At 35.0% G+C, this 12,132-nt stretch overlaps 1 protein-coding gene across 1 annotated transcript in view; it reads right to left on the bottom strand.

Annotated features, from left to right (window-relative positions):
• GPATCH2 (G-patch domain containing 2) overlaps window positions 1-12,132 on the bottom strand; it is a 120,808-nt gene that overhangs the window by 90,805 nt on the left and 17,871 nt on the right. The window contains exons 4-5 of the mRNA XM_017812950.1: window positions 6,055-6,237; window positions 4,842-4,921 (exon numbers count right to left, since the gene is read on the bottom strand). Of these exons, the coding sequence (XP_017668439.1) occupies window positions 4,842-4,921; window positions 6,055-6,237 (263 nt within the window). The remainder of the gene's footprint in view (window positions 1-4,841; window positions 4,922-6,054; window positions 6,238-12,132) is intronic.

The raw sequence follows: 12,132 nt of genomic DNA, 5'->3' as shown, positions 1-12,132 counted from the left end.
AAGAAAAACAATAAAAGGAAAAGTACACTGAGAAATACTTTTAATAGTTGAAAATATTTCTGATGACAGGAAATCTTAATAAAAACCCCATTACAAAAAAAAATTCCCCTACTTTTCTACTGCCTTAAAGGAAAATTCATTTGCAGGTTTAGCAGCATAAGGTTTCAAAATGTCACCACAGTTAAGTTCTTTCAGGCACTTCAATAATACTGAATTGTTTTATCTGACCGTATACCACTCATCCAATGTAAAAAAATTCTTCACAACACCAAATACACTTTAACTTAAGAAGCAGTGTTTTTCTAAAAGTTGCAAAGCATCTATGAAGAGGCTCCTGACCAACATTGTAAAAACAATGCCCAAAATACTCTTTAAGGAAACATTCCTTGGATCAAAGCAAGGTTTCTTATATATTAACAGTTCACTCAATTTCCAAAATATTTTGACAAGAGAAAAGCTCCTGAACATACCTGGGTCTTGGAAAGAACCTAGAAGCAGAAATGTTTGATTTGTTTTTACATTTTGAGAACAGTTTTAAAAAGCAAGAGTGCATCTTTTCTCCTCATGTCAATAGAGAAGTAATCTGTCAACAATTTTTTTTTTGAGAAAAGCTCTTTTATCTTCGAACTTTTGAAAAGAGTCACGAGATTTGACAGGAATATCTAGATACCTTCAGATTACAGGTCTTGGAAATGCAGTTTTCTTTCTTTAAGCCCATTTAAAATAATTATGACTATGTAGAGTCGAGTTCAATAGTACAACTGTGAAAAAAATAAATCAATCGAGGAGTGCAAGACTTACTACAGGCTGTCTTTAATATCATGAAACCAAGCCCCATGACAAAGGTGACGGATGGAAAAATTGGCAGTCAAAAAGAAGCATCTTTTTTACTGATCACGTTTTTTGCACTTTAGTCCAGTGCAATCTCTTACCAGCTGCCAGCCCAGACAGGGAACCGAGGCAGCAAGAGAGGGCAAATAAGAGTTCTCAAACAAAATGCTACAATGTCTCTCCCTGTCTCAGGGAAGAAACTGTATCTAGAACCACAGAAGGAACAGCTAAAACAGCAGCACTGATTTTTAAAACTTTCACTTATCTGTAGGGAGGAGTTGTGAAAAAAAGTGAAATTTTTCAGTCATTGCGTACTAAGTTGGGCAAACATTTTGAAGGAAAGGAAAAACAGTCATGCTCTATTTTCACTAACTATAATTATTAACTCTTATTTTCATTCATTAAGGCTTTGTGCTCTCCCCAGGAATCCATCTGAGAAAAGCATGAAAACCTTAATCGTTTAAGGTAAAGAGTTCACTTAGTATTCTACATCATAGAAATGAACCTTCACAGTTCCAATGCATCCAAAATGTTATATTTCAGATTTTATTCTATGAAATACTGAAGTTTCACATGCAATTTGCCGGAGAGAATAGAGATACAGTACTAGACAAGTGATATGCAAGTATATAAACATGCATAGAAAAAGACTGAAAAAAGCATTCCTTCTAAGAAATCAGTGTTTTACTCACAGAACATTGCTTTTAAATTGTAGAACTTTTGGCTATGCCTAACATAAAAGAATATGGGGGTTGAGACTACTTGATCAGGTCATATGTAACTACAGAATTCAACCAAGCAAAGTAAGATTTCATGCAGTATACCCTATTAAAAGAGTATGTTAAATACTGGTATGGTATGAAAGCATATATACCATGTTTCTCATTTTAACTACAAAGCTACTACTATCAATGTGGCATGGTATTAAAAAACCCGCATTTTTCTATTTCTTTTCAAATAAAATTTAGTTACAAATGATGCTGCCACAAAACAAAACAATGAAGACATGAAAAGCCAGCATTATAATTGCAACCCAAAACCTGACAAACCATTTAATTATGGATTCCATAACAAACGTGCCTATCTTACATGAACTGGACAATGGAAAGGATATAAGCCAGTTGGGATGAACATTTTCTTTTTTTTTTTTTTCATTTTCTTGCTCAGCTTTTTCAGTTGTCATCTGCTGTATGACAACTCATTCAACCTGCACATTGGATTAGGCAAGGATTTCCAAAGCATTTGCATGCTAGGTCATATTTACTTCTCTCTTTCTTGTCCAGTGATCATTGAAAAAGTGTTTTGACTCAAAGGCAGCATGCTTGATAAAAGAAAGACCATGAGTTTACTCAAATTAAGCAACTCATCAATGAAACACAGGAAGAGCATCTGGACAGAATCTAAGCACCAGCCGTGGCTACTTGAAGTCCACTAACTGGTCCATAAAGAGCAGCCTTCTTCCTCAGATCCTCAGCTCCCACTGTGGTGTGAAAATGACGCAAGCTGGCTGTTTCCCTGGTCTGTAACAAGTAATATTTACACTCTTAGCCTGACATTTCTCTTACAAGAACACACAGAGTCAGGCATTAAACACTTTTTGAAAGAGGATGATGATATATCAAGGTACTGTCACAGCTATTCATTCTCCCTTCCCTAAACCTGCAATCTCTCTGAGGCTTCGATAGCTGCTATAATTGTGAACATTCAACCAAACTTTTCAAAAATACTTAAGCACACACTGACTCTATGCAAAGAGCTAACTATATGCTCACATTCCCCAGACACAAACTAGGCATCCTTAGACTTAAGATACAATGTGTGTCTTCTAGGCAGTGTATCTTAGCAGGAAACCCCCTTTTTTTTTTTACTTTGTCTCCCTTTCAAGCCTGTGAAAAGCAGTGATACAGACATCAGACTCCTCGCTGTTAGAATTAATTCACACCACAATTCTGTTCAATAAGTCGAGTCTGCAGTGTTCTTTCCGCAGGATATTAATCTTTCTAAAAGCATTCTTGCTCTTCTTCACTGTTACCATCTAATAGCAGTAATTACTTCTTGTTCTGTGTTATCAGATGTCACAGGTATTAAATGACTTTTTTTTTTATCATTGGATTGAAGTATCTAAAGAAGATTTTCTTTAAGAAGCAATCACTGACAAAAGGAAGCACAAGAGCTCTGGTTTATATGGCTACATTTGCAAAGACAGATGCAGCAGATGTGCCCACAAACATAAATAGTCATTAAGGAGGTCAGAAAACTGCATCTGCAGAGCTAAGTACACATCCATTCTTTATATGCACTCCTGCCTAAACATAGTGACTTAGAAGCTACATTCACATGCCAACCGTCTTCTACAATATTATGTAAATGACATATTTAATAATCAGTAATTTAGTAGATCAGCTTGGATTTTTGGTACAAAGGGAACTACAATACCATCTTTATATATGGGAGATCATGACTGGAAGACAAAATGGGTTCCTAAGGACAATCTAGAAAGCATAGCAGAAAATAAACATTAGGATTTTTTATTATATATATGCATTCACAGTATATCTTCATCAATTGAAATTTAATCACCTTTTTACAATTTAGAGGAAAAGGTAGGTTTTGGGGTAGTTAAGCCATGTATCATCAATACCATGAAGCTAACCTATCAGTTATAATAGCTCCTATAAAATACCAGAGTGAAATTGCAATAAGCCTAGAAAATGGGCTACAAATCCCAGATATGCTCAAGCAAGCACTGAACCAAAAATAAAAATAGGTAGATAGGAAATCAAGAACTAGAGAGCATTCATCTAATTCACGACCACTAACACAGAGATCACAGGCCAAGGTTTTAAAGCATCTTATTCAGCTCCAAATGGCAATTACTGGACAGAGACTTCAATTATAAAAACCTTCCCTCTGCAAATCGAGTTAAATTTCAATAAGTTCCTTTCTATTCTCTCCACATATAATAACTATTACATTTCTCAGAAGTACCTTATGCTGTTTAGGCAAACTAAAATTTGAAAACACGTAATGTTCTCAAATAATAAAGAACATTCATGTTGTAGTATTTATTGTACTGGTCTATGTTTATCACACCTGATAAAGAAACTCCCACATTCTCTTTCTTGTCCAAACACTATCCTGATAAGAAAGGAAAAAACTGTGCTACAATTAATACATTTTAACGTTTTAATTTAAAAAGTCAAATCTCTCTTCTCATGCCCTCCTCTAAAGGAAAAAATTATAAAAATTCACTAGAAACTTATTTTAGAAAAAAAGCTATGGGAAAATACAATTACTGGATTGTACAAAAGTGCAAGGACAGCTGTAATTTTTTTTTACTTCACTTATAAACACTGTTCCTAGAGCTGAAGGCACTAAAACCCCCAAACATCTCATTTGTAGTTACAGCCTTAGAAGAGGCTCAGTCCAAAGAAATGTCTGAGACCTATGACAGGTGCATCACAAACTTGCTTTAAATTTTTTGAATACACCCCCTTCCCTTGACCACACAGATGTCAACCAAACAAAAGAGAACAAGGACACATTTTTCAAAGCAGGTTTTAGGGAGAAAAAATGTAAAACAAATCTGATTTGTACCACAAAGCATCCTAGAAATTTTTTATTACCGGAAAATCTTTGGTTTGATTTTCATCGTAAGAGAAGAGAAACATGTTTTCATACAGACATAAAGCACATAACGAAACTGTTAAACACACACCTGCCTGAAAATCTTCTCCTTCACTCACTTCAAAAGAAGTACTGACAAACAGTATCTGACGCTTTCTGCCATTTGAGTACACACAAATATTTTATTACAGAGAATTGCAGTGAAAAGAGTCAGGGTCTTTTTACAAAGAGCAAACACACACTATCAGGCAGCAGTGGCACTGTAGTCTTACTGTTCCACTACCTATCTACAGCACTAGGGAACAAACATGAGAGGAACATGCTTTTTTTAAAAAAACCTCTCAGAACAGTGCACATTAGCTAACAATAATGAAAACACCTACCAGTGCATTCTGGTTTCCTGAAGCCTTTTTTATGTTTCTTGCTGGCATTCCATGAAGATGACTACATCTGCTCTGGAAACCTACAGAAAAAAAGTATGAACTGATTTAAGAATACTTCCTATACCACAGAACCAATAAAATTCACCATTACATACCAATCTATAAATACAAATTCAGTTAAATAAAACCAACTTACTATTGTCAAACATTTTACTGGTGGAAACAAGGGGCACAGAATGGGAAAATTGAGAGAAAGGATAAGTTGTAATGAAAAATCAACCTTTCTGCAGCTATTCATACTGCCATCCTGGGTTCCATGCACAGTTGGCTGCATAAGCAGAACATACTGAACTACAGGAGGAAAGTGATTTTTGCATCACTTACAACTTCATTAGTACTATAAAACATTAAATCTGGCAAATCTGCAGAGATCAAGTCCTCAAAAATTATTTCAATCACCTAAAAAAGAAGTCTTACAAAAAAATTCAATACATTCAGTGTGCAGAGTAGTTTAAAAGTGATGTGACCACTGCTCACATAGAATTTGAATGTGAAAGGAGATCCTCGTGGCAGAGGGAAGGTATAACAAAATTCTTTGGCAGCAAGCTGAGGTCTAACAACTTCTTTAGACAAGAGTGGGTTTCTAGCTGTAAATGCAATCTAATGCTGGTAGAACTTACCATTGGTTACACTGGATCCACAGTTGTCTGAAGTGTTTTAAAGAAATAAAGAAAAAGGGTATTTTCTAAGTTACAATCTCAATCCTTGCTCTAAAGGAATCCTTTCCTCTTCTCTACAAACACTAAAGCCTGACCATAAAGCAAGGTAAAGCAGATGGTCATAGTAGTCTTTCCAGCCTTTGAATTAATGAACTTCTATAGAATTCTATACATTATCACAGAAGTCAGGAACAAAATTGATTACCTAGATTCACTTTAAATAACACTTAATAATTCTCAATGCAAACATCAAGACAACAAATAAAAGAGCAGGCTATCAAAATGAGCTACTTTACATTTTCTGACTTTTCTGATATTTGACGTTTTTTGAATTATTTCTCCCTAATGATACCCTAAAAATTAAATAGTTCAAGGAAACAAACTGATAACTCCAAGATCTTGTCCACATTTTATATATTTTATATAATCCACAGATATCTTTCTATTGTACCCAAGTGATTCTACAGCTTGCATTTGCTTGATTGGCTACTTACCTCTCCTCCCTGAACGGGACATAAGAGGGAAAGTACCAGTTAAGATACTTTCAAAGACTGGATCAGGCAATTCTCTCTCCAGTTCTGTGGAGTCTTCTTGTTCCCACCATGGAATCACTCCTGTAATTCCACATGCTCCACCAGATTCATTTTCATGAAACCAATCACTTTGCTCATCATCACCTGTGTGAGGGCAGTATCCCCAATTCCCCCCAAAAAAGAGGGAGGAGCGGAGAAGATAAAAATTAGATGTTACCATCAATAAATACTCTGACAGGATTATTATTTCTTTTGCTTTATAGCTGTATGACAATTACTTCTGTATAGCAGTTCTATTTGGAAAATGTTTCTCAACAGCATGACATGCATTGCCATCAATGAAACATCATAAAATGTAATGTTTTAAAACCAATTTACAATAGTGAAAACAATAATAAACTAGTTAATCCCTCTGGCAATAACTGTGGGGAAATCCATTTAAGTTACTGCACTTTACATATTAACAAAAAACAAGCCCTAATCTCCTGCAGGGAATTAAAAGGTATAAAACTGAAACTAGTTCTTTGCAGCTGATAATGGTATATAATTAGCTTAATTTCATGATTTGTATGGCTAGTAAAAAGGGAAAACAATCATGAACAGATGTGACTAAATGAAGTTAATCTGATTAAGTTCATTTAGAAATAAGTTTTGAAAAAGTTGATTTTAAATGCAAACTGACAGTATCATATGATTGAGAATTATCCTGCATTATACTACAAAGCTGGTCATTTTTACTGACAATATTTGTAGATGTAGTATTTAAATACTTGGATTTAAAGAAAAAAATTAAGACAAGACTGAAATCTGATCTTAAAATTAGCTCATAAGCACACTGGGAACTAAAAATAAATTGTTACATTTATTTTAAAACATGTTCTTTCATACAAAACATGTAGTTTCAGAAGATCAGAAAATATCTTCAAAAGACATGGTAAATTTCCTTTCCTATGCCCATAAATTAAAGTATGTGATGTATATTTTAATTCTACTTCAAACTATTCAAACCATGCCTCAATATTTCTGCATATAAATTATATGTTTGTCATTTAGATTTTTATTTGGGGAGAAACTAAGCAACATACAAATGCAAGAATAATTAGAGCCAATTTTCCAGAATAAGAAAGCATCTGGGTGTAAAATTTCATTGCCACTCAACCCCACAATGGGAAAATACAAATAATGAAAACCCAAGCTAAAATTTGGGAAAAATAAAATTCAAAACAATTTCTCCAAATAAATTGTTGCAACATAAAGAATATTTGAGATCAAGCACAAGTGAAAAGTTCTGTGAACATTCAATCAGGACAAGTACTTCAAGAAAATATAAAATAATTAAGACCCTTCACTAGTCACTTGCAGGTGAAATGGGATCTTTATGTCTTTAATGATCACTACTAAAAGCAAAATTAGCAGAGGCTAAACAACGGGACCTTTTAGATGGAGGAAGGAAGAAACAGAGGTGAAGAGATATATAGGTCAAAATAAGGTTTAAATTTCCTTGCATTCCTGGAGCATTTCAGATTACTCTCCCTATTCATTCTAATCCTTATTTATAGTTATGACAGTCACAAAGGTGTTCACCATTGATTTTATCCTCATTTTGTTACCAGTATGGGCTCTTTGGAGGACGTCTAAGAGTACTGAACAGGGACAGTGGTGGTGGTGATAGAAAGAGAATTACACCTTTTCACTAGATTGATCTGTGGTTCAGAATTAAGCTTGAAATCCTTTCTTTTGATTTTCCAAACTTTTATGCAGATAAACTTTGTCTGAACATTTTGTCAGGAGAGCTGTAGACATGTTGACTAATAAGAAATACTATTAGGAACTCAAAAGTATTCTTGTTACACGTAAATAATCTACAAAAGTAAGTACAGAATTCTGAAATGGCTCAAGGACAGAAGCCTGTAAGAGGCATGTTATGCAGTCTCAGAAGAAAATTAGAATTTAAGACCATGTTGGTGGACTGCATAATAAGACAAAGAGTAGCTGTGGAAGAAAACCAGTATCTTCCCCATTTGCCCATTAACAGCTCTTTGGGAAAAAAAAGGATAAAATTACTTTTCCTTTTTGTGCAATAGGAATATTAGTATATTAAGCAACAATCTTTTAAGATATCTTAATTGTTATGCTACTGTACACCTCCCCAAGCATTTCAGTTCATTACTGCCAAAGGCAGGCTTAAGATCTGAACCTGTCTTTTCCCATATGAGAGAAGAACATAGGTCTTTAGCTTCCTTGACTGTGCACTTTAAACAACTCGGAATTCTCTGACTATTTGAAATCATATTATCACCTCGAAGCAAGCACAAACCTATTAGTACTATTCTTATCCAGGTGAAAGCACTCACAGGCATTTTGTTTACCAGTTGTTCTACCTTGAAGGGTGACATTTTCAAAAGGAGTCAGGGAAGACCACTGCATTTAATCATAAATATATATATATACACATATATATGTGTGTGTATATAAATATATATATCCACACACATATATGCATGTGTGTATATATATATATCCACACACATATATGCATGTGTGTATATATATATATCCACACACATATANATATATATATCCACACACATATATGCATGTGTGTATATATATATATCCACACACATATATGCATGTGTGTATATATATATATCCACACACATATATGCATGTGTGTATATATATATACACACACACATATATATGTATATATATATATATGCAATAAAACACAGGGGGCTTCCAGCCCAAGAGTTTGGTAACCAAATACTAGGATTTTATCCTACTTAATTTGCAGTTCTCAAAAGGCAGCACAGTATCCATAGCAAATGTGATCTTACAGGAAGCAAAAATTCAAAGTAACACTTTTTACTTCAAAAGATTCACTATACTGTCCTTTCCTCTCAGAGATGTTGATTCAGCACAGGACTACAATAAGTTATTACATTTTTCCAAGGTACAGGGAAGTTAAAAAGACATCCAGATCTCCAGAACTTAAGCCCAGGCATTCTCCTAAACACATATATAAAGTACATCCAACTTGTTTGTTTATAATGCTAACGCTTAAAGGAATTACTTCAAAGTAATTTACATTCAATTATAACTGTACTGATCGCAGAATCATAGTATCATAGAATGTTAAGGGGTTAGAAAATCAATTTAAGGCTCAGAAATGTCAACTTCAATCCTAAAATTTCAGGGCCGGTTTCTGGCTTAATTTATTTAGTTATTTTTAAGCTTTCCCCTCCACCCAATTATTGTTTCCCTAATTTTCACTCTACATTATTGAGTCTACATATTTATGTAATTACTACTCCATGTTAAATTACTTGCTGCCTTCTTTAAGAAGTTTAGAAAATGATTTATGTGGGCTTCTGATGGTTTCTCTATGGACACAGACACCATTTGCATCACCATCGGTTTCATGTTCAGAAAAGCTTCAGCTCAATCTTATTTTAGCTAAAGCAGTGCAGGATTATAACCAACCAACTTCCCACTGCACAAAAATAGACAGTTTTATCCCTCTTTCCAGTTTTATTTCAAAATGTCCAGACTACCCTTAAGAGCAGAGGTTACATGTGTTTGCCTGTAACAACCACAACATACTCGGAGAGGCTACTGTGAAAAGAGTTTGGCATCAGTGTCCTACGAACACCACTTGATACTGTGCTGCTCCATTATCCATCAACCCACACACAAGGAGCAGGAACACGTGGCCTGGGAATACCCTAGGATTCCAGTCTCATTTCCACAGGCAGGGTACCTCTTTCTAGGCAAAAAAACCCCACTGCTAACAGCTGTAATAATCATTTGGAGACATCAAGAGATTCACTATAACACATATACAGAGAGTTTTAGGAAAGCAGAAGCTGAAGTTACCCGTTCACAGAGGCACAATGCATCTTGCTCTTCATGTTCTACAGAGCTATCTTGACAAAAGGTGTATATATGTTATATAAATATCTAGGATTTCAGCTATTCAGGTCATATACAACAACTTCACGTTATTTCTGGTACACTTGCAAAGACTATAAACTTATTGGCCACAACAGTTCAAAACTGGTGTGATTACACTTTGCATTGCATACTCCATCTCTTTTGTATATGGAGAACCACACCCTGTCACCTTCAGCTACTGACAAGCTCTACAAGGTCCAGATTTTTCCCACTAGAGTTCTCACGAGAATTCTTATACTGAACCAGTACTGGGTCATCTTTATAAAGGACGCAGTAATGAATATTTGTTTAATCATAAAATAATGAAATGCTATCTTTAACTGCTTAGCCACATCCACAGCAGAACTGACATTCCCTGACCTTCTCCAATTTTAACTGTTTAACACTTTATTAACATAATATTCCTTCCTACTTGCTTAGATTTTAAAGGACATTTCAAATGCTTCATGCTGTGATTTAACAGGTCTTAAGTCAACTTTGAATTTCCCCAAGTGTACTAATAAGTGGAGATGAATGAGGAATGCAGAGTGTTTTATTTGCTATACCCACACTATAAAATTCATTGAAGAACATACTTGCAATTTGACTTTTTTCCCCCAAAACAGGGTATCATCCACTAGTGTCTGAATAACGATAAAGTTTTGTTAACATTGTGTTGAAAGCCTAATTTGTAAAGTGCCTTTGTAAAGCAGACCCCTAAAATGCCTCAAGACTGCAAGTGATCCTACCAGTTAGGCCTATCATAGAGTTGTATTTTATGTTGCAATGCAAGACTAGACCTTTTAGTTCAGAACTTTTCTTTTGAACTTTTTATTCACCAGTTTTTAATAATTGCAAAACAGACAATTATGAAAATTCCTTTAGGAATAAAAGGAGAGAAGAGGACAAAAAGGAAAGTCATAAGGACTTTTCATACATAAGCTTCAGCTGTTGTTCAGGTCCTTCAATTACTCTGTTGTCAGGCTCTCCCATCTCCATAGTATTTTGAATTTTTTCCTAACTATATTAAATCTTTACCCAAAACTGCTGAATTTGAAAACCTCTGAAAAAAGATACAATCCATAAAAAGTCACTTGAGGTTTGTTAATAGTTCAGCAGCTATCTTTTTCACTGACTGTACCTGCACTAAGCATTTTCCATGATCTTTAAGCTTCTGCTGACTAACTGTTCAGGGTATGCAGTGTTTCACAGAATAAAAACATTTGCCACATTGACCCTGCAAATATTGAGCACCAATTACTTCTGCCAGAAGGTGACAGTGGGACAGGGCACAGCAAGAGAGCTGCTTTTGCCCTCTCACATGTAAGCACTTGGATAACTTGGAAAAGGAGGACAAACATGGCTAGGCTGAGATGAGGACTTGATGGGAATAAAACAAATGAAACAAAAAGCTGTGAGTACAGGAGCTTTTAAAAATGTTAGATGGTACACCACATATTAGAAGTTGAACAGAGAATTTTCAAGTCTCAGGATTTTCTTTTATCACAGCAACTGATGACAATTAAAATGGATGTAGCACTGCCCCCAATTACAGCTACACCTGGTTTTTTTGAATCAAATTATAAAAGTTGAAATTCTTTCTCGAGTCTGTCCACAGAAGAGTACAGTTACTGTGGCGGAATTTATTTCCATATTATTTCTGAGAAAAATCAGAAAATATTAAAGGTTGCAAGGTCAGGCACTCCAGAGTTCAGAAATAAATACTCAACTATTTAATTGACTGGTCAAATGCTCCAAGAAACCGCTGCTTTAGTCACTTTCTTGCCTAGAATGTCTGTCCCACAGGAATAATATGCTTTGGAAATTAATTAGGGCTTTATAAGGAGTATTTGTCTGCAATAAATGAGATGTGGCTCTTGATTCTGAGACACAAAATGAACAAATGTTGCCCTGGAGAACAGGAACCTCTTGTCCTCTGCTACCCAAACTTCCAAGTTATGGCAGGCACATCATTTAAACCAAGTATTTCACCAGGTGACATTAATCAATCTCTGGTTCTCCACTTGACTTAGCAGAAACCTGAAGTCAGAAGCGCAGAAAATTTGAACTACAAATGAGGTCAAGATGCTGATGTTCTGAACA

The sequence above is a fragment of the Lepidothrix coronata genome, unplaced genomic scaffold (genome assembly GCF_001604755.1).
Source record: "Lepidothrix coronata isolate B3197 unplaced genomic scaffold, Lepidothrix_coronata-1.0 Scaffold38, whole genome shotgun sequence".
Lineage (NCBI taxonomy): Eukaryota > Metazoa > Chordata > Aves > Passeriformes > Pipridae > Lepidothrix > Lepidothrix coronata.
The sequence above is the reverse complement of the archived record's forward strand: the minus strand, read 5'-3'. Positions and strand labels throughout refer to the sequence as shown.